At 44.3% G+C, this 22,337-nt stretch overlaps 1 protein-coding gene across 4 annotated transcripts in view; it reads left to right on the top strand.

Moving 5' to 3' along the window:
- The window catches only part of LOC141117015 (SLAM family member 5-like), a 143,582-nt gene that overhangs the window by 81,308 nt on the left and 39,937 nt on the right, over positions 1-22,337 (top strand). For all 4 annotated transcript variants that reach the window (XM_073609583.1, XM_073609584.1, XM_073609585.1 and 1 more), the window contains exon 3: positions 20,517-20,804. In XM_073609583.1, coding sequence (XP_073465684.1) covers positions 20,517-20,804 — 288 coding nt within the window. The remainder of the gene's footprint in view (positions 1-20,516; positions 20,805-22,337) is intronic.

A 22,337-nucleotide genomic window follows, 5' to 3' on the forward strand; every position in this document is an offset into this window, starting at 1 on the left:
TCCTACCCATTATTACTCTGATGTGCTGGCTTTGGATAACTAGTGGAGGAGGTGGAGTTAGTGGTATCCTGAGCGGTAACCCCCCTATTGGATGATTTCTGCGCTGTTGATCACTTATCATTTGGAGATCATTACTGTTTGGTAAGGGGTAAAGAAAAAACTTGTGATAGCGCTGCCCAGTAGTGATCAAATGTCTTCAGATGTTATCTTGTGAAGAAGCCAAGTGGGAGAGAGGTGTAACACGTAAAGGGGGAGCGAGGCGGCGTGTATCATTACTTGATCTGGATGCTGTGAGACCCTGTTATATCATATTGATTTTCCTTAAGCTTGGTTGGTATTCTCTTATGCATTTTAACCATGATACTGCACTATTGGAGATTGTTTGCTTTATCCTGAGAGCTCTGTGGAGTTATCCCAGCTGGAGAAGTTCCATCATTAGAGGAGGAAGTGAGCAGAGGACCCACTATCTGGTGTACAAGATCACCATTATTCAGTATTGGCCCTTTTGAGGGTATTGTCCTGAGGTGAGCGAACATTTCACCTGGTGACGGAGCACTCTTGTTATATGGTGGAGCACATATTGAAATATGAAGATGCACTTGAGCACTTTACATGTGGACTGTTGGGGCTTTATTTATTTACCTAATATGTGTTTATGTATTTTTCAATGTATCAATGTTTTATAGCAGTTTTATAGCTTATAGCACAGGAGTTTATTATTTGAATGATCGATTGATTGTTCACTATTGGGCAGCTCTATCACAAGTTTTTTCTTTACCAATTGCACTATGTGGGAACACATTTAGTGATAGCAGCAGCCTCACGTTATATATAAGAGTAAGTGTCAGCGCACAACATCTTTCGTATTTTTTTATTGTTTGGTAAGGGGACTGGCACTCTTGTCTGTGAGGTGGTTTGGGATTCTTGCACATGGATTCTTATCATTTTTAAGATTTCACATTTGGACTTTTATATTTTTTTTGTGAAGTTTACTCCTTTTGTTATGTATATGTTAATTATTTGTGATTGTTATTTCACCATTTATGTGATGTACATTGTTTATTAAAGTCAAAACTAAAGTCTTTTTTTTTCGTTAAAAATAAAAAACATGTGCATACTTACCTCCTCTGTGCAGTGGTTTTGTACAGGGCAGCCTAGATCCTCCTCTTCTTGGGTCCCACTTCTGTGCTCCTGGCCCCTTCCTCCTGTTGAGTGCCTCCACAGCAAGCAGCTTGCTATGGGGGCACCCAAGCCGAGCCACAGCTCCGTGTGTCCATTCAGACATGGAGCCACAGCTTGGCCCTGCCCCCTTTCTCTCCTCATTGGCCCACTCACTTTGATTGACAGCAGCGAGAGCCAATGGCATTGCGCTGCTGTCTCAGCCAATGAGGAGTGGAGTCCCAGACAGCTGAGTCTCTCGCACAACATTGCCGGATCGAGATAGGGCTCAGGTAAGTATTAGGGGAGCTGCTGCACACAAAAGGCTTTTTATCTTAATGCATAGAATGCATTAAGTGAAAAAAAACATTCTGACTTTACTAAGGTTTCATATGAATTCCTTTTATTTTTTTTACACATTGATCACTGTATTGATCACTGAGATATTGGTTTTGTGCACCTTTTAGATAAATTATTTTTGTATTTCCTTGTGTCCAGAATTTGGGTTGCTGCATTTCCTTTTGCACTAAGGCTATTTTCACACTGGGGTGGGGGTGTGTTAGCGGTAAAGCACCGCTAGTTTTAGCTGCACTTTACCGTCATTTTAGCAGCACTTTTTGGCCACTAGCAGGGCACTTTTAACCCCTGCTAGCAGCCAAGGAAAGGGCAGGGCGTTTTGGGAGCAGGGTATACACGGCTCGCGCACTGCCCCAAAGATGCTGCTTGCAGGACTTTTTTCCCATTTTGCAAGTGCACCGCCCCAGTATGAAAGCACTCAGGCTTTCACACTGGGGAGGCATGAGAGTCGATTTTCAGGCGCTATTTTTAGCGCTACAACGCCTAAAAAGCACCCCAGTGTGAAAGGGGTCTATGTGCACACTTTGTTATATGTTTATATTGTGCAGATTTTATGCCACAGTAAATTCCATCAGAACTCTGAGTACTGCAGTAGCAAGCATTCTTTTAACTGACTGAGACTGACGGAAGATTTTACCCCTTCCTGACCAGAGCACTTTTTACAATTTGGCACTGCGTCGCTTTAACTGACAGCATTGCATAACTGCGCGGTCATGCAACGCTGTACCCAAACAAAATTTGCGTCCTTTTTTTTCCCCACAAATAGAGCTTTATTTTGGTGGTATTTATTTTTTGCGCTATAAACAAAAGAAGAGCGACGATTTTGAAAAAAAAACAATATTTTTAACTTTTTGCTATAATAAATATCCCCCAATTTAAAAAAAAAAAAATGTCTTCATCAGTTTAGGCCAATATATATTCTTCTACATATTTTTGGTAAAAAAAAAAAAAAAAATCGCAATAAGCGTATATTGATTGGTTTGCGCAAAAGTTATAGCGTCCACAAACTATGGGAAAGATTTATGGCATTTTTATTATTATTATTTTTTTACTAGTAATGGCGGTGATCTGCGATTTTTAGCGGTACTGCAACATTGCGGCAGACAGATCGGACACTTTTGACACATTTTTGGGACCATTGACATTTATACAGTGATTAGTGCTATAAAAATGCACTGATTACTGTGTAAATGTCACTGGTAGGGATGGGGTTAACACTAGGGGGCGATCAAGGGGTTAAATGTGTTTTCCCTAGATGTGTTCTAACTGTATCGGGATAGGACTGACTGGAGGGAGGAGACATATGGTTGTTCCTACTTAGTAGGAACAACCATATGTCTCCTCTCCCCTGACAGAACAGGGATTTGTGCGTTTACACACACAAATCCCCCTGCTGGCTCTCATGCATGCGATTGCGCATTGCTGGCGGCAATCACGCCTGCCGGCCACGCGCATCGGATCCCCCGCCGTACAGGCCTTGCTGTTAGGACAGTATTGTTAGTACTCTTAATGGGGACACAACTGGTCATTATAGTATACTATCTTTCATTAGGATAACAGTATTATATCAGTCTGGGGTTTTCCTTTAAAGTGGACACTTTCCTTAAAGCTTCTCTTTAACATCCTATGGTGATTTTATCTATTGTTGTATCCATGTATCACTATTAATTGCTATTGCCACAAGAGTTATTTCAACCTAGTTCTGGTTCAACCCAGGATTTGGATGAACAATTCCACCTTATATCTCTCATTACAAAGAAGTAAAGCCAGAGAGGGTTGAAACGATTTGCTTGGTGTCTGCGTGTCATTTAAAGGTGTACATACCATGTCTGAACCTAGAGTGTCAGAGGGACTGGAGAGTTCACAAGGTCAAGGTGGTTTGAGAGACCATACATTACCAAGCAACCCCCCAGGGGGCAGTGCTACATTTGGGAGCTCGTCCAGGATGTTCTCTGCTGCAGGCACTAATCAGTCCAAATACGAGCCATCAGGTTAAGGAGAGATGGACTCAACCGCTGCAGTCTGGGGAAAAGCACAAGGAGCTCAGATGGAGTGAAGCACTGTTCTGGAGATCTCAGGAAGTGAGTGCACTGAGAAGGAGATCTGGCAGTGGGAGAGAGCCCTGAGTTTCAGGGGGGGTACATTCTGGATGTGGAAGTAGAGAGTACGCCCTGGACTGTGTTCAGTGGCAGGAAGACAATCCTGCCTGTTTTCAGGGAGAAGAGGTAGCTCTAGCAGAAGGGATAGTTGCTCAAGTGATCCCACTGCAGGTGAGGGAAGAGGACACTGCGGGGCAGTCGACACCTCGTGCCAGGGCGGGTTAATGCTCCCCCTGCCTTGTTCTACACAGATATGAGCCGGTTAGTCGAGACTTTGTTGAAGAATGGCTCCGATACAGTCAATCAAGGGTATAGGGGGCTTTGGTTCTTCTCAGAACAACTACCCACCCCAAGTGGAGAGGAGGAATTTGAGACTTGGATGAGTCAAGTCATTCAGTCGGTTGAAGAATGGAATGTCTCGGAGGCTTCAAAATGGTAGCGGCTTAGTGAGGGTCTTTGAGGACTCGCCACAGAAGTGATCAGAAAGCTACGAATGGGAAGGAAAGTTTGTGTTGCTATGGATTACATGTCAGATGCCCTGTATGCTGTCTTCGGAAGGGTGGAAAAGACTTCCGATCTCATATATAAATTCAAGCACACTCACCAGCAAAGAGGATTATATCTCTCGAATAGATCGAATGTTGCACCAAATCATCCTTAAGAAGGGCATTAATTCAAAGACAGCTGATCAAGCTCGTTTAGACAGGGTTTTGAAAGGAGCCTGTCCAAACCACCCTATTGTTCTGAAGTTGCTATTGAAGGGAGCCCGAATGGTCCCAACCTACCCAGAGCTGATGAGAGAAGTTCGGGAGGTGGAAGCACTTTCGGAGGAGAAAAGCTTGGGGGCAAAAGAGTCTGCTGTCACTGCCGGAAGGAGAGAGAGGGTGTCCGCCCATGTTGCCCATGTTGAACCTAGTTTTTCAGATGAGGACAGTGAGGCAGAAACCGAGCCAGAAGTACCCGTCAGCCCTGACAGTAAGAAATCAACAGTTGAAGCTGAGTCAACTTAGCCCGACCTAAAAAGATAACAAACCTTATTAGTTATAATAAATGAGGGCGCACATATTACCAAAATCGGACTGATTCCCACCGCTCAAAGCATGGTCATTAAGTCCCCATCGGACCGCCTCCATTGCCACCCCAATCCGAAAGTAATGAGAAGAAACAGGAGGGGACTGTTACGGTACTAGGTATAACTAGATATTGGATAAGAAAGGGTAGAAAAGGAAATGGTGGTTGGATAAAAATTCAATTTTAATAGAAAACATTATTAAAAAGGATTATTACAATATCACATATAGTTGTAGTTCAAAGCAAAGACAGTATATACAACCATATGATTTACACCCAAAATTAATGATGGATATATAGATAGCTTGAATTCTCGACCGGTTTCGCAGTATTCACCGCTTCCTCAGGAGAGCAATATCTATAGTACAACATGAAATAAATTGTAATAAATACAAACAGATCAAAAGGTGTATGAATAGGTAATTATTGCAGCAAAATCATTAAATCATACATTCAACAATTACATACAAATTATACACAATAGGGATAAGCTCACCCGTTCAGGGATTCGTCGTGGGCATTTAAGGCCCCATGTAGTTCCCCCTGCGGCGAACACAGGGGATAGCAAGCAGCCTCTGGTGAATAAATTTTTGAATAATTGAAATGTATAGGTCACTGAATTAGGGGATCAAAAAAAAAAAATCTCAAAAGAAAAATTGGAAACTAAGGGTGCCAGTGTTAAAGCTCTGAGATTTCCAAACAACCAGTGTGCAGGAGGAAAAAAAAAAAAAAAAAAATGAAAAGAGATAATTAAGTGTGATAAAGGGGGGAAAACAGGGATGGGAGGGAGGGGGAGAAGGAAAGGCGGTGGAGGAAACAGGGGGAGGGGGATGTGGACAGGAAGGGAGGGAGGGAAGAAGAGGGGGGGAAAGCCGGGGGGGAGAGGGGAGGGGCGGGAAAGACGGGGGGGGAGAAAGGGGGGGGGAAGGGGGGGAGGGGTAAAGGGGGGGAGGGAGGGGGGGGGAGAAAGGGGGGGGGAGAGGGGGAGGGGGAAAGGGGAGAGGGAAAAGCTGGAACAAGACCTCATAGGAAGGCCCTATAGGACACTGATTCATTTAGGCCGGGGGGGATGGTGGCATTGAGTCGCTCAATCCACAGGGATTCCTTTGCAGTATCGAGCGATCCCAATCGCCACCCCTGGGGCTAGGTTGAACCACCTCCAGTACCAGAAATTTGGCCACAGTGTTATCGAATCTATGGTATAGGCCAATGTGTCGGCCGATAGTCGTTAATTTGCCGTTTTCTGAGTCATAGAGGTGGTCGCCAATTCTCTGTCTAAATTCACGGATTGTTTTGCCCACATAAAAGGCTTTGCATATACAGTTCATAAGATAGATTACCCCTTTTGTACCACAATTGGCGAAGGTCCGTGGGACCAGAATTTCACCATTGGGTAGAACCACAGTTCTACTTTCGTGTACCCAAGGGGACCGGGGACACTCCCCGCATTGAAATGTGCCATTGGGACCACATCTCAAAGGTTTAGTAGGATTATAATGGCTGGCAGTTAACTGATCACGTAGTTAGTGACCGCGCTCTACAGAAGACCACTTCCGGTGTATGTCTAATATATTTGGTCAATATGTGATGTTCAGCCAAGAGGTGCCAATGTTTGGTTAGAATATTACGAAGTACGTTGTGGTGTGCAGAATAGGTTGTGATAAATCTTACAGTTTCTGTAGGGGGAGAGGGTTTCCTGTCTTTGAAAAGTAGAGAAGTCCGGGAACGTCCCAAGGACTTATTGTATGCTTTACGCAAAATGGTGGAGGAGTAGCCTCGTTGTAAGAGGCGTTCGCGTAGTGCTTTAGCCTGACGTTTGAAGTCGTTGTCGTGTGTACAGTTCCTACGTAGGCGTAGGTATTGGGCATAAGGTATGCTCCGTACCAGGGAATTAGGATGAGCACTGGTGGCGAACAACAAAGTATTCCCAGCAGTGGGTTTTCTGTAGAGGTCAGTGCCTAAAGTTCCGTCCGGTTGTTTGATAATAAGTAGATCTAGGAAAGGGATTTGCTCAATCTCAATTTTGAATGTAAATTTGAGATTTAGATCGTTGTTGTCAAGTTGACGTAAAAATTGTAAGAGTTTCTCCCTAGAGCCCGTCCATACCATGAAAAGGTCATCGATAAAACGATACCATAAAAGGATATCGTTTAAAAATTCCATATATTGATCTTGGGCATGGATATGTCGCTCCCAGCCACCTAGATATAAATTGGCGTATGCTGGGGCGCATGACGTCCCCATTGCAACACCCTGTATTTGTAAAAACAATTGATCGTTAAAAGTAAAATAATTTTTGGTCAATATGAAATACGGTAGTGTCAATACAAATTGGTTCAGGGGCCAGGTCGTTGTATCTTGTTCAGCTAAGAAGGATCCAGCCGTCCGTACGCCCTGCTCGTGGGGGATACTCGAGTAAAGAGCCTCAATATCAACAGCCACGAGCAGGGCGTCCGGAGGGATCTGGATTCCCTCAAGGTGTTGCAATAGGTCGGTGGTGTCTCTGATATAGGACGGGAGGCTACGGACATGGGGCATTAGGAAAGCGTCAACGAATTTGCTCGCATTGTCTGTTAGGGAGCCTATCCCTGACACTATAGGTCTTCCCGGAGGGAAATGCACATTTTTATGGGTCTTAGGAAGGGAGTAAAAAGTGGGGGTACGGGGAAATTTGGGGACCAGGAACTCCAAGGTGTCTTTGTCAATGAGGCCTGTGATATAGGCCTCAGTGCAAAGAGCCCGGAGTTCCTGTGCAAAGGAAGATATGTGTGTAACGGAAATGGGTCTATACCAATGTTTGTTGTTAAGTATAGCACGGCACATAGATTGGTATTGGTAATTGGTCATAAGGACAATATTACCGCCCTTGTCCGATTGTTTAATCACGACATCAGGGCGTTGCTGCAGAGACCGAAGGGCTCGGATTTGACTGGGATCAAGGTTTGAGGGAAAGTCAGGCCATTTTTGTTTCTTGGGGTCACTAATAGTAGCTCGAATGAAGGCCCATATCTCAGGGCAGGTATTAAGATCGGGGAACCTACGAGATCGTAGGCGAAAGGGCTTAGGCAAAGATGTTTGTTTAAGGATAACTGAAGGACCAGACATATTAGGTGCAGGGAGAGTAGATGAGATTGTCCCAGTTACAGATTCATTTGAAGGGACATCGTCGGGACCCCCGCAATCTTGTGAGGGTGTGGGGTCTCCGGTGTCACCTTCATCATACAGGAGCATCAGGTCGCGGAGCGCCCTAAACTCCTCCATAGAGAAGCCCTTGGTACGCTCCGCGAGCTCACGCTCTAGTCCTAAGTTAATGCGATCCTTATCATAGATAAACCTAAAGGTTAAGTTGCGTGCAAAAAGGTACAGGTCCTTAATTGTTTCAGTAACCTTCAGTGCATCAAGAGGACAGAAACCCAGACCTAACTGTAACAGCGAGATTTCCTCGCTGTTAAATGTGTAGGGGGTAAGATTTATGACATTACGGTCGGTGTGGCATGGAGGGGAGGGTTTTGTTGAGACAGTGGAGGTTTTAGGACGTAAGCATCTAAATTGCTCTGTTGTTTTTTCAGTTCTAAAAAAATAGCATCTTCATTAATTTTCGTGTATTTATTTGTCAATGGAACCGAATTTAAGATTTTGGGAATAGTGCCGTGCAATGTGGAGTGACCAGTGGCCCCTTCTACGGGGGTGTTGGTATCGTGTGGAGTTTGTGTAGGGGGTGCCTGGGTGGATCTAGGGCCTTTTGGGCCTTTTTTATCTTTTTTAGAGTTCGTTGGTGGGGTGTTACCCCCAAAGCGAAGTCTCTTACGTGAAAAATTAAGTGCAGATGACGTGTTGGGTTGAGTGATACTCAAAGAGGATACAGTGGAAGATAACGATGAATCTGATTCAATATCAGTAGCGGAGTTCCTATTATTGGTACGAGGAGGGCCTCGTCTACCCCGGCCTCTCCCAGGCAAATGGTAGGCCAGGCCCTCAGTGAAGGCAGCTTTGTCCTTCCCAAATTTAATCTGTTTCTTGATGATAATATCTTTATTCATAATTTCCAAACGTTCTCTAAGTTCTTTCCACTTGGTTTTGAAAACCGTATTGTCAGTCAAATGAGAGTATTCGGTATTAAGTCGCTCGATGTCGTTATCAAGGAGAGTCATATCAAGGGTATATTGGGTAATAAGTAATCCAATTAATTTGAGGCTATTTTTAGTTAGGATATCTTCCCAAGTTTTCCTAAAGTCCGCTGAGGGATCTTTAAGGGTAGGGAAAATCTGACCCCTTAAACCCAGAGGGCAGACTTTTTCACTAACATACAGTTTGAAGTATTCAATGTGCCAGTGTAAGTGTGACTTACGTTTAAGAAGTTTGGACATTCGTGCAAAAAATGTTGAAATGTCATCATCAGTTTTGTGTTCGTTCAAACATGCAGTTTTGAGGTTGGACATAAAGCCCATCCAATCTGTGCCTAGAACATCCATATTATGCCTGGCTGCCAGTGGCGACCCCTAAAATATGTTGTGATGACAGAATACAGAAACTAACCACTATGAATAACAATTCGAAAGAAGTGTAGAAAGAATATATAAAGGCGCTACTAAAGGGGACGTGTCAATGGGTGTTGCTGTTCACCCAGGGGCACGGAAAAAATTATGGGTGTATTATCCACCCTGTGTATACTAGAGGAAAAAGCGCTTATAGTAACAGGGATTAATTACCAGGTAAAGTACCATCATCCCAAATGTCTAATAACAAACAAGGGGGGGGGGGGGGGCAGGGGGTAGGGAACGGCCGCAGTTGGCTGCTCCTGTCGGCCAATATCTCAACCCCCCACAAGGAAACAGGAGGGGACTGTTACGGTACTAGGTATAACTAGATATTGGATAAGAAAGGGTAGAAAAGGAAATGGTGGTTGGATAAAAATTCAATTTTAATAGAAAACATTATTAAAAAGGATTATTACAATATCACATATAGTTGTAGTTCAAAGCAAAGACAGTATATACAACCATATGATTTACACCCAAAATTAATGATGGATATATAGATAGCTTGAATTCTCGACCGGTTTCGCGGTATTCACCGCTTCCTCAGGAGAGCAATATCTATAGTACAACATGAAATAAATTGTAATAAATACAAACAGATCAAAAGGTGTATGAATAGGTAATTATTGCAGCAAAATCATTAAATCATACATTCAACAATTACATACAAATTATACACAATAGGGATAAGCTCACCCGTTCAGGGATTCGTCGTGGGCATGTAAGGCCCCATGTAGTTCCCCCTGCGGCGAACACAGGGGATAGCAAGCAGCCTCTGGTGAATAAATTTTTGAATAATTGAAATGTATAGGTCACTGAATTAGGGGATCAAAAAAAAAAAAAAAAAAAAAATCTCAAAAGAAAAATTGGAAACTAAGGGTGCCAGTGTTAAAGCTCTGAGATTTCCAAACAACCAGTGTGCAGGAGAAAAAAAAAAAATGAAAAGAGATAATTAAGTGTGATAAAGGGGGGAAAAACAGGGGATAAGGCAGGAAGGAGCAAGAATTGGGAAGGGAAGGGGGAGAAAGGGGAGAGGGAAAAGGAGGGGGGGGGAAGAGGGGGGAGGGGGGGGAAGGGGGGGGGGGAGAAGGGGGGGGGGGAAAACAGGGGGGAAGGGAAAGGGGGGGGGAGGAAGAGGGGGGGGGAAAGAGGGGAAAGGGAGGAAAAGGGAAAGGTAAGCGGAGGAAGGGGACCAGGGGTCCAGTGAAAAAGGGGAGCAAGCCAATAATTCTGTGTAGGAAGTAGATCAGAACTAAAAAAGTTGCACACAAGTATTGAGAGCTGGCACTCACCACCCCCTTCCCTTCCCAATTCTTGCTCCTTCCCGCCTTATCCCCTGTTTTTCCCCCCTTTATCACACTTAATTATCTCTTTTCATTTTTTTTTTTTTCTCCTGCACACTGGTTGTTTGGAAATCTCAGAGCTTTAACACTGGCACCCTTAGTTTCCAATTTTTCTTTTGAGATTTTTTTTTTTTTTTTTTTGATCCCCTAATTCAGTGACCTATACATTTCAATTATTCAAAAATTTATTCACCAGAGGCTGCTTGCTATCCCCTGTGTTCGCCGCAGGGGGAACTACATGGGGCCTTACATGCCCACGACGAATCCCTGAACGGGTGAGCTTATCCCTATTGTGTATAATTTGTATGTAATTGTTGAATGTATGATTTAATGATTTTGCTGCAATAATTACCTATTCATACACCTTTTGATCTGTTTGTATTTATTACAATTTATTTCATGTTGTACTATAGATATTGCTCTCCTGAGGAAGCGGTGAATACAGCGAAACCGGTCGAGAATTCAAGCTATCTATATATCCATCATTAATTTTGGGTGTAAATCATATGGTTGTATATACTGTCTTTGCTTTGAACTACAACTATATGTAATATTGTAATAATCCTTTTTAATAATGTTTTCTATTAAAATTGAATTTTTATCCAACCACCATTTCCTTTTCTACCCTTTCTTATCCAATATCTAGTTATACCTAGTACCGTAACAGTCCCCTCCTGTTTCCTTGTGGGGGGTTGAGATATTGGCCGACAGGAGCAGCCAACTGCGGCCGTTCCCTACCCCCTGCCCCCCCCCCCCAGGCTATAAGAAAATTGCCAAGACCCTGAAACTGAGCTGCAGCACCGTGGCCAAGACCATACAGCGATTTAACAGGACTGGTTCCATTCAGAACAGGCCTTGCCATGGTCGACCAAAGAAGTTGAGTGCATGTTCTCAGCATCATATCCAGAGGTTGTCCTTGGGAAATAGAAGTATGACTGCTGCCAGCATTGCTGCAGAGGTTGAAGGGGTGGGGGGTCAGCCTGTCAGTGCTCAAACAATTACGCTGCACACTGCATCAAATTGGTCTGCATGGCTTTCGTCCCAGAAGGAAGCCACTTCTAAAGATGATGCACAAGAAAGCCTGCAAACAGTATGCTGAAGACAAGCAGACTAAGGACATGGATTTCTGGAACCATGTCCTGTGGTCTGATGAGAGCAAGTTAAACTTATTTGGTTCAGATGGTGTCATGTGTGTGTGGCGTCAACCAGGTGAGGAGTACAAAGACAAGTGTGTCTTGCCTACAGTCAAGCATGGTGGGTGGGAGTGTCATGGTCTGGGGCCACATGAGTGCTGCCGGCACTGGGGGCTACAGTTCATTGAGAGAACCATGAATGCCAACATGCACTGTGACATACTGAAGCAGAGCATGATCCCCTACCTTCGGAGACTGGTCCGCAGGGCAATATTCCAACATGATAATGACCCCAAACACACCTCCAGGACAACCACTGCCTTGCTAAAGAAGTTGAGGGTAAAGGTGATGGACTGGCCAAGCATGTCTCCAGACCTAAACCCTCTTGAGCATCTGTGGGGCATCCTCAAACGGAAGGTGGAGGAGTGCAAGGTCTCTAACATCCACCAGCTCCGTGATGTCGTCATGGTGGAGTGGAAGAGGACTCCAGTGTCAACCTGTAAAGCTCTGGTGAACTCCATACCCAAGAGGGTTAAGGCAGTGCTGGAAAATATTGGTGGCCACACAACTTTGACACTTTGGGCCCAATTTGGACATTTTCACTTATGGGTGTACTCACTTTTGTTGCCAGTGGTTTAGACATTAATGCCTGTATGTTGGGTTATTTTGAGGGGACAGCAAATTTACACTGTTATACAAGCTGTACACTCACTAATTTACATTGTAGAAAAGTGTAATTTTTTCAGTGTTGTCACATGAAAAGATATAATAAAATATTTACAAAAATGTGAGGGGTGTACTCACTTTTGTGAGATACTGTACATAAAGAAAAGTCCCGTGAAAAACCCCCCCACAGCCCGGACAGGGCTAACTGGAGAAGAGGGAACCACCACAACTCAATCCAAGAACCACCCCTCGACTGATCAGTGTTAGATTTTCTTAACAGAATACCCAATGTAGTGTCACATAACCACACATCCTGTACGCTCAAACCACCCTCACCAAGTTTGTTATGGCTTACCAATTCCCCCACCCAAAAAGCCCTAAAAAAAGCCAACACAAAGATGGCCCAGAACAAGGCAACCTCATAGGCGGAAGAACCACGTGTACATTATCGTCGAACAGCCAAATTATGCACTAAACCAACTCTCAGCACTTCAATGACCCTGACAGTAGGTTCCATAACCCGCCGCGTTAGTGAACAGTTCTAGATCATAATTGGAAATCACCTGCTCCAGCCAAAGAGAGAGACCATTGTAAGAAACCAGAAATGAATCCCACACTCGCAAGTCCTCATGCTGATCTTGCCCCAGACCAATATAAGGATGTGGCGCCTTAATGCGAGATGTATCAGCTTTAGCAGCTGCCAGTCGTCTACAACAAAAAAAACGTGGCCCATGGGTATAGCGCAACAAGCAAAATTCAACTTGCCCAAGAGAGATGACAAAGCACGAAGTTGAATTTGCTTTTGCATTGCCTAGTGGCAGAAACCGCCCTCTTCAGATCTTCAAGTTCGTCCAAAGGCAAATGACATTCCATCGCCACGGTGTCGATGGCAATACCCAGAAACCACAACTCAGTGGCCAGGCCCTCTGTCTTGTCGGGGGCCAATGGCACAATATACTGGAAAACATGATGGACCGTAGCCAAAAGTGAGTCATAGATAGTATTTCCAGCAGGCCCTATGCACAAGAAATCATCTAAGTTATGGATGACTGAATTAAGCCTGGAATCATCCCGAACCGCCCATTCCTAAAAGGAACTAAAAATTTCAAACAAACAAGAAATGACACAGCCAATTGGTAAACATCTATAAACAAACTTCTGCCCTTGCCATTTGCACCCCAGCAGATGGCAACAACTAGGATGTACCAGCAACCAACGAAAGGCTGCCTCAATATCAGTTTTGGCCAACAACGTACATTTACCATACCTAGGAACCCACGACACTGCCATATCAAAAGAAGTATAGGACACTATGCAAAGCTCAAGTTCAATGGCATCACTTGTCGCATCCTTTAGGATGCGACAAGTGATGAATGAGGCATAACTTTTTTTTTTTTTTTTTTGGGGATAATACCCAAAGGGGAAATACTGGTGGTGAATCAAAAGGGGCCAGCCATGCGACCCAAAGCAACTACTTTGAAAAGTTTTCCTGAAAACGACCAATGGATGTAAACAAGATGACTGCAAGCTGCAAGAAACTGTCTGGGTATCAAAAAAACCCTACAAGAAACCCAGCTGCAACACACGAGCTTTAGCAAAGGCTCCATCTTTTCTACCTTCACTTCCCACTTTCCAACGTCGCCTCCTTTTTCCTTTTCCTTGCTTGCAGCCTCTGGACATCGCATGAGACCCTTCACACCCTGAACAGTCATGATGGAAACAGCATGCTGTGCCTTGCACTGACAAAATTGCTCGTCATAGCGAAACCAAGCAACCCAACATAGGCTCGCTGGGCTTCGCCAATAGAGTCCAGATAACAAAATTAAAAAGGGGGGAGCAATTCTCAGGGGCGTTTTCCCTAATGATACTAGCTAAAATTGCACACGCCTGCAACCAGTTTGAAAACATACGGGTAAGCAACCAATCCTGCCATTTTTTTCCCTCCTTCTTACTTCCATCTGGTTCTAAATGAGGAGGGTGCAGATCTGCTGGGAATGAAGATGGCCAAAAAGTTAGAGGGGTTTTTAAACTAGGTGATGGGGGGGAGGGTCCAGAGACAGAGATAGCCAGCGTGGAAGATATTCCAGAGGGTAGTATTGGGGGCATTAGTGGTAGGTTAACCCAAGCACAAAAACAAGGTGAGTATAGTAGCAAGTCCTAGTTGCAATCTCGAAACACCCAATACGAGGACAATATGCGACCGGTCTAAACTATGTGGCATGTTCACCAATGCCAGGAGCATGGCGGACAAGATGGGTTAACTAGAGATACTGTTGTACAAGGAGGATTTGGATTTTGTGGGAATTTCAGAGACCTGGTTCAACAGCTCTCATGATTGGCTGGCAAACATTCAAGGGTATACCCTATACCGCAAGGATAGAGAGGGTAAAAAAGGGGGAGGGGTATGCCTATATATCAAGAATAATGTACAAGCGAATGTGAGAGATGACATCACTGAGGGAGCTAGAGAGGAGGTGGAATCCTTATGGGTAGAGCTCCAAAGGGATAAAGCTAAGGGGAAAATAATAATGGGAGTATGCTATAGGCCCCCTAACCTGAGGGAGGAAGTGGAGATGGATCTTCTATCACAAATTGGATTAGCAGCAAGGATGGGAAGTGTTATCATAATGGGGGATTTTAATTATCCAGACATAGACTGGGCGGAGGGAAACGCACATTCATTTAAGGCTCGCCAGTTCCTTAATGTCTTGCAGGACAATTTTATGGGTCATATGGTAGATGCACCAACTAGAAATAAAACATTACTGGATCTACTGATTACCAACAATACAGACCTGATCACGGATGTGGAAATACGGGGCAATTTAGGTAACAGCGATCACAGGTCAATTCGTTTCAGTATAAATCACACAAATAGGAAACATAAAGGGAACACAAAGACACTGAATTTCAAAAGAGCCAACTTCCCTAAACTACAAACCTTGCTAAAAGGCATAAATTGGGATAAAATATTAGGAACAAAGAATACGGAGGAGAGATGGGTTTGCTTTAAGAGCATATTAAATAAGGGCATTAGCCAATGTATCCCATTGGGTAATAAATTTAAAAGAGCGAACAAAAATCCTGGATGGCTTAACTCCAATGTAAAAATGCATATAAAAGCAAAGGAGAAGGGATCATCCTCAGCATTCAGACTTTATAAAGAATGCAACAAGAAATGTAAGGGTGCAATTAGGACGGCTAAGATAGAACATGAAAGACACATAGCGGAGGAGAGCAAAAAAAATCTCAAGAAATTCTTTAAGTATGTAAACAGTAAAAAAGGGAGGACAGACCATATTGGCCCCATAAAGAATGAGGAAGGACATCTGGTTACAAAGGATGGGGAGATGGCGAAGGTATTGAATTTATTCTTCTCCTCAGTCTTCACGAGTGAATCGGGGGGCTTCAGTAACCAAAACTGCAGTGTTTATCCTCATGACACAACACAGGAAGCACCTCCATGGTTAACAGAGGACGGAATTAAAATTAGACTTGAGAAACTTAACATTAATAAATCACCGGGACCAGATGGCTTGCATCCGAGGGTACTTAGGGAACGCAGTCAAGTGATTGCCAGACCGTTGTTCCTAATTTTTACAGACAGTCTACTGACTGGAATGGTACCAGCTGATTGGAGAAAAGCCAATGTAGCACCAATATTTAAAAAGGGCCCAAAATACATCCCTGGGAATTACAGACCAGTTAGCCTAACATCAATAGTATGTAAACTCTTGGAGGGGATGATAAAGGACTATATACAAGATTTTAGTAATAAGAACGGTATCATTAGCAGTAATCAGCATGGATTCATGAAGAATCGTTCTTGACAAACCAATCTATTAACCTTCTATGAGGAGGTGAGTTGCCATCTAGATAAAGGAAGGCCCGTAGACGTGGTGTATCTGGATTTTGCAAAGGCATTTGACACAGTTCCCCATAAACGGTTACTGTACAAAATAAGGTCCGTTGGCATGGACCATAGGGTGAGTACATGGATTGAAAACTGGCTACAAGGGCGAGTTCAGAGGGTGGTGATAAATGGGGAGTACTCAGAATAGTCAGGGGTGGGTAGTGGGGTTCCCCAGGGTTCTGTGCTGGGACCAATCCTATTTAATTTGTTTATAAACGACCTGGAGGATGGGATAAACAGTTCAATCTCTGTATTTGCAGAGGATACTAAGCTAAGCAGGGCAATAACTTCTCAGCAGGATGTGGAAACCTTGCAAAAAGACCTAAACAAATTAATGGGGTGGGCGACTACATGGCAAATGAGGTTCAATGTAGAAAAATGTAAAATAATGCATTTGGGTGGCAAAAATATGAATGCAATCTATACACTGGGGGGAGAACCTCTAGGGGAATCTAGGATGGAAAAGGACCTGGGGGTCCTAGTAGATGATAGGCTCAGCAATGGCATGCAATGCCAAGCTGCTGCTAACAAAGCAAACAGAATATTGGCATGCATTAAAAGGGGGATCAACGCCAGAGATAAAACGATAATTCTCCACTCTACAAGGCTCTGGTCCGGCCCCACCTGGAGTATGCTGTCCAGTTCTGGGCACCAGTCCTCAGGGAGGATGTACTGGAAATAGAGCGAGTACAAAGAAGGGCAACAAAGCTAATAAAGGGTCTGGAGGATCTTAGTTATGAGGAAAGGTTGCGAGCACTGAACTTATTCTCTCTGGAGAAGAGACACTTGAGAGGGGATATGATTTCAATTTACAAATACTGTACTGGTGACCCCACAATAGGGATAAAACTTTTTTGCAGAAGAGAGTTTAATAAGACTCGTGGCCACTCATTACAATTAGAAGAAAAGAGGTTTAACCTTAAACTACGTAGAGGGTTCTTTACTGTAAGAGCGGCAAGGATGTGGAATTCCCTTCCACAGGCGGTGGTCTCAGCGGGGAGCATTGATAGCTTCAAGAAACTATTAGATAATCACCTGAATGACAGGGATATACAATGTAATACTGACACATAATCACACACATAGGTTGGACTTCATGGACTTGTGTCTTTTTTCAACCTCACCTACTATGTAACTATGTAACTTTAAATTAAAATTTCTTCAATGGCAACAAAGTAATACATTTCCACATATTCACCCTTCCATATACGCTCCTTCACTTTCGGTTTTAGATTCGCACCCAAAGGCCCTTCAAAACACACATACACATCGCATTTTTGCAGCATTTGCCAGACATACCCCATCAACCCCTGCGACTCCTTTGTCAGCCGCTTTGTTGTTCGAAGCCTTACTGACTCTATTTACCGCAGACGCTGCCAGTCGTTGACCGGAGGAATCTGACAGTCCTGCACCCGATCCCTGCTGAGCTGTCAACTAAGCCCCCAGGAGCCCTTTTGAATAGAGAGAGAATAAGAACAAGAAAGAGGACATGAAACAAAAGGCTCATCTGGCTGCCTCTGTCCCTCAGGACATCCAGCCGCAGATCCGGACGGGAGTTCACCATCTTCAGAGCCGCTGAGCACCCCTTCAGACCGGCTCTGTTCATCAAGCTGCTCTCTCCCCTCAGCAGGCTCCAGGGTGCAGTTGCCGGCCCCAGAGTCTGGCGGGCGCCTACTGATGATGTCAGCAGCCGTCGCCACACCAGAAACCCCAGGCGCTCCCTCTCCTACTCCCACGCTGGGCGCTTTGAGGGGTGGAGCAAGCCTCGTCAGCCAACGCCCGGCTCCTTCCATCCGCAGCAAATGCTCTGCGATGCCTGGACACAGGGGAAAGCTGCCACCCATGTCTTCTGTCACTGGGGGCCCTGGCCGCTCCCGGGACCCGACCGGCATCAGCCGCTCTGCCACTCCCATGCTGGGCCGCACCAGACACAGGCAGGGAGCCTGTATAGCCAGCCACACCATCCACACTGCGAAGGTGTGAGGGCAGGGGATGGGTGCCAGATAAAACCACTCCCGCCCTGGGTTCGCTATAGATGGGGATTCCTCCTGACTCGCACACCAGGGGAAGCAGGCATGCCCTTGGCTGGTGGGGTCAGAGGGTACCTTGAGGGGCTCCCAGATTCAGGAATGAAGCGCTTAGAAGGCCTAGACCTCCTAACACATGGACGACTAGAAGAGGGCCCAGAAAAGATCAATCCATGTCTTTACAGAATGGAGAAACATGAACACAGGAACAAGAAGAGAGGATAAACAAACATCCTGTTATATCATAGATAACATAACTATACACTATAATTCTACAGCGCCACCTGCAGCTTAGACAGGCATAACGCATATCCAGTATATAGTCAGTTTATAAACAACTTTGCTGTTGTATTTTTCAAAACCACCCCCTCTCTACCCACTACAGGACACGCCCTCTGCCTTGAACTCTTTAATCTGCTAAGCAGCCTGCATCATATCAAAATAACCCACTAATACTCCTCCTCTTCTGCAGGGCCCAGTCATGTTGGCCTTCCTAGTTTCACTCAGCTCCAGGCCATATACTGGATAGAATTTTTTTCACATATAGATTTTCGGACGAGAATATTCGTACAAGCATTTATACGAAAATTCTTTGCACACTCAATGAATGGATGCATGTTGTTTGAAAATTACACTTGCTTTTAACATTCGATTTTAAAATGAATTTAATTTCTGACCGAAAACCACATTCACTGTCCAGAAATTTGTTCCATTGAGAAAAGTTTTCCTTCCTGCTCGTTTAAATTTTCCCATCACTGTGGTAGAAAAAGAACATCGAATTGACCCCACTAACAATTCCAAAATTAAATGAAACATTCTTAAAATGAAAATGTTCAAATTAAAATCTATACATGTGAGGCCAGCAGTGACGGTGGCTTTCATTCGTCCAATAATTACAAAATCGAATGTTAAATGCAAACAAAATCTTTTGAACGACAAATGAATGTTCTGAGAATTTTTGTACAAATTTTCCTTAGACTGTTCCTAGGCTATTCTGTTCACAATTCTATCCATCAAGGGCAGCTTTAGCTTTCTCATCCACCTTCCATGTGACAATGTCCAGGCTTGTTGCATAGACAGCAAACATTGGATGGTTGGATTTTTTGGGGGTAATATCTGCATTCTCGCTAGCAGGAACGTTATATCTACATAAAAACTTTGGTAGGCTGTCTTGGAAGGCTTTTCTAAGATAGCTGGTGAAAAAACATAGCTTTAAAGTGTATCTCATTTGAAGGGACTTTCCCTCTTTTGAAACCAAATACCTCTGTCCTGCTTTCCTCCTCAGATGTCCCTCTGTTTTGTATGATGTTTTTATCACCATCAGCTAAATGGGACCAAAGGCAAGGGTAGTAAGTGTTGCCTGGAAGGGGGACATTAAAGCAACCTGTTACTTTGCCCTGAATTGGCAAAGCTCAGGTTTTCTGTAAAGGTGCCCTTAAAGTAGAAGTACAGCTATAGCTCGTTTGGCTGGACTTCTCCTGTGGATCACAGGAGTGCAGTTTGTTCTGCACTCCTATGACCTGTTTTCAGAAGACACTGGGCTGAAGTCTGCTCTCTGCTGACATCACAGAGTCAGTCCAGGCTCCACGTCATCACAACCACAGAGTCGGGATTCGCCAGGTGCCTGGACTGACACCCGGCTCAGCCTCTCAGAGAGCCGATAAGAGCCTGAGCCGGCCACTCCCACCCCTCAACAGCCCAGCACTTCAGTGAGCATGGGGGGGGGCAAAGCAGAGAGCCACTGACTGACAGTCAGCAGCTCTCTGCTTGGAGAGCTGTCAGAACCGAGCGACCGGCGGTGTTCGATCACTCGTTTCTCAGTGTAAAGGCGCGAGGGGACAGATGCAGAATTGGAATGATGTTGCATCCACCTAGGTAAGTATATATCTCCAGTGACCCCGATTCCCATACATCTTTTTTAAGGTAAGTCAATGTACTAATTGCTTTTATTCGTGATTCCAAAAATTCTATTTTTTTTTACTTTTTCTGCTTTGTTTTTAGCCTGGAGGTCAGTGTCCTTCTTTAAATATAATAATGTTTACTCATTGTATATGTTACGATTATAAGCCAATGAGCACGGCCTTTTGACTCCTCCTGTATAGAATTGTATTGTAGCTGTACTGTTTGCCCTCATGTTGTAAAGCGCTGCTCAAAACTGTTGGTGCTATATAAATCCTGTATAATAATAATAATGTGTTTCACTCTTTGCAGAACCTGTTCCTACTCCCTCTATAGTAGTTGAAGATGTGAAGAACACCAGTGACTGGTGCAATGTGACTTTTCGGTGTTCAGTTCCAGAAAACAGATCATCATTGTCCTATACCTGGAAACACAGACGTGGAGGCTCTGACTATCAGATATATAATAATCGAAACACAATCCAGATGTCACTGAAGCCGGAGTCCTGGGACACGGAGGTCCTGTGTCTAATACAAAACCCGGCTGACTTAAAAAATGACTCTCTACATAAGTTCTGCCCGTATAAAAGTTTTGAAGAAGGTAGACAAATCTGTAACCCTTTAACTCACTGATATATTTATAAAAAAATAATTACATGTAATTCAACCAGCATAAGAACCTGAATTTGTTTTTGTATCACCCCCCTAAGCAACATTTAGAGGGTGGGGCAAAACTAGGGACCAATCAGGAAAGTCACAGGCAGTGTGTTGGCCAGGCTATATTACTTAGAGCGGAGCTCCACCCAAAAGGGGAAGCTCCACTTGTCTGGCTCCTTTTGTCTGTGGGGGGGAGGGGGAGCGGGTACCTGGCCCCCGCCTGCTTTCCCCGAAACCAGCCCATTCAAACGGCACAACGCGATTTGTGCATGTGCAGTAGGAAACAGGGTTTGATGCCGCAAGGCTTCACTGCCGGTTTCCTATTAGCCAAGAGGGTGGTGCCAGCACCTGAGAGCCAATTCAAGAATCAGCTCAGATGAGGACACCGCTGGATTCCTGGACAGGTAAGTGCCCTAAGAGTAAAAGTCAGCAGCTACAGTATTTGTAGCTAGACGAAAAGTAAAAAGACCATCCAGCGCTCAGACCAACGAACTTCACCCAGGGGCTGTGGCACGTAATGATTTCAGGGATGCAGCCCTCCTCAGACTGGGCGATCTTCAGAAAACTGTGAAGACGCGTACAAGAGGGCGCAAAATTGTTTATTGTAAAATTATAAAATGGTAATATACTCAAAAATGCAGAATAAAATCAAGCTAGACAATAGCAGCAATCCAGCAAGTGAGATGGGCATCCCCACCAATGCCACACAATGGAGAAGCTTCCGCGTTTCGAGGGACAAACCCCCTTCTTCAGAGCCATCCCAATCAGTGTATCACCATTTATATGTTTGCACATGGAGGACACGTCCTCCCAGCAAAAAAAGTGGGCGGGAGCAACAATAACCCCTTATATGCTGGCACATCAATCCTCTGCAGGGAAGTAGCTGGATTGGTTCTATTGTCTAGCTTGATTTCATTCTACCTTTGTGAGTATATTACCATTTTATGATTCTACAATAAAAAATTTTGGATGTAATGCTCTAGGCATTTGTGCCCTCTTTTCGCAGTATTTGTAGCTGCTGACTTTTTTTTGGGGGGAGGGGGGGCAGAACTCTTCTTTAACTCCGGAAGGGAGAAGTCAGGTCATCAGTCATTTGGCAGATAAGGCTTGGCTCACACTAATGTCATGCGATTTATGTAGTGCGATTTTGATGTGCATATTCTATTAGGCCAAGTGTAACACACAATGTATCCTCAAATTGCGTCCAAGCGGTTCTTTATTAACCACTTGCTGACTGGCTTATGCTGATATACGTCAGCAAAGTGTGCAAAATTACGTACACGTACGATGTGCGCCGGTGGCCCGCAATCATGACACGGAGAGGCAGAACGGGGAGATGCCTATGTAAACAAGGCATTTCCCTGTTCTGCCTAGTGACATGATCGGGAGCAGTGATCTCTGTCATGTTCTAGTAAGCCCATCCCCCCTACAGTTAGAACACACTATGGGAACACACTTAACCCCTTGATTACCCCTA

The sequence above is a fragment of the Aquarana catesbeiana genome, linkage group LG13, assembly GCF_042186555.1.
Source record: "Aquarana catesbeiana isolate 2022-GZ linkage group LG13, ASM4218655v1, whole genome shotgun sequence".
Lineage (NCBI taxonomy): Eukaryota > Metazoa > Chordata > Amphibia > Anura > Ranidae > Aquarana > Aquarana catesbeiana.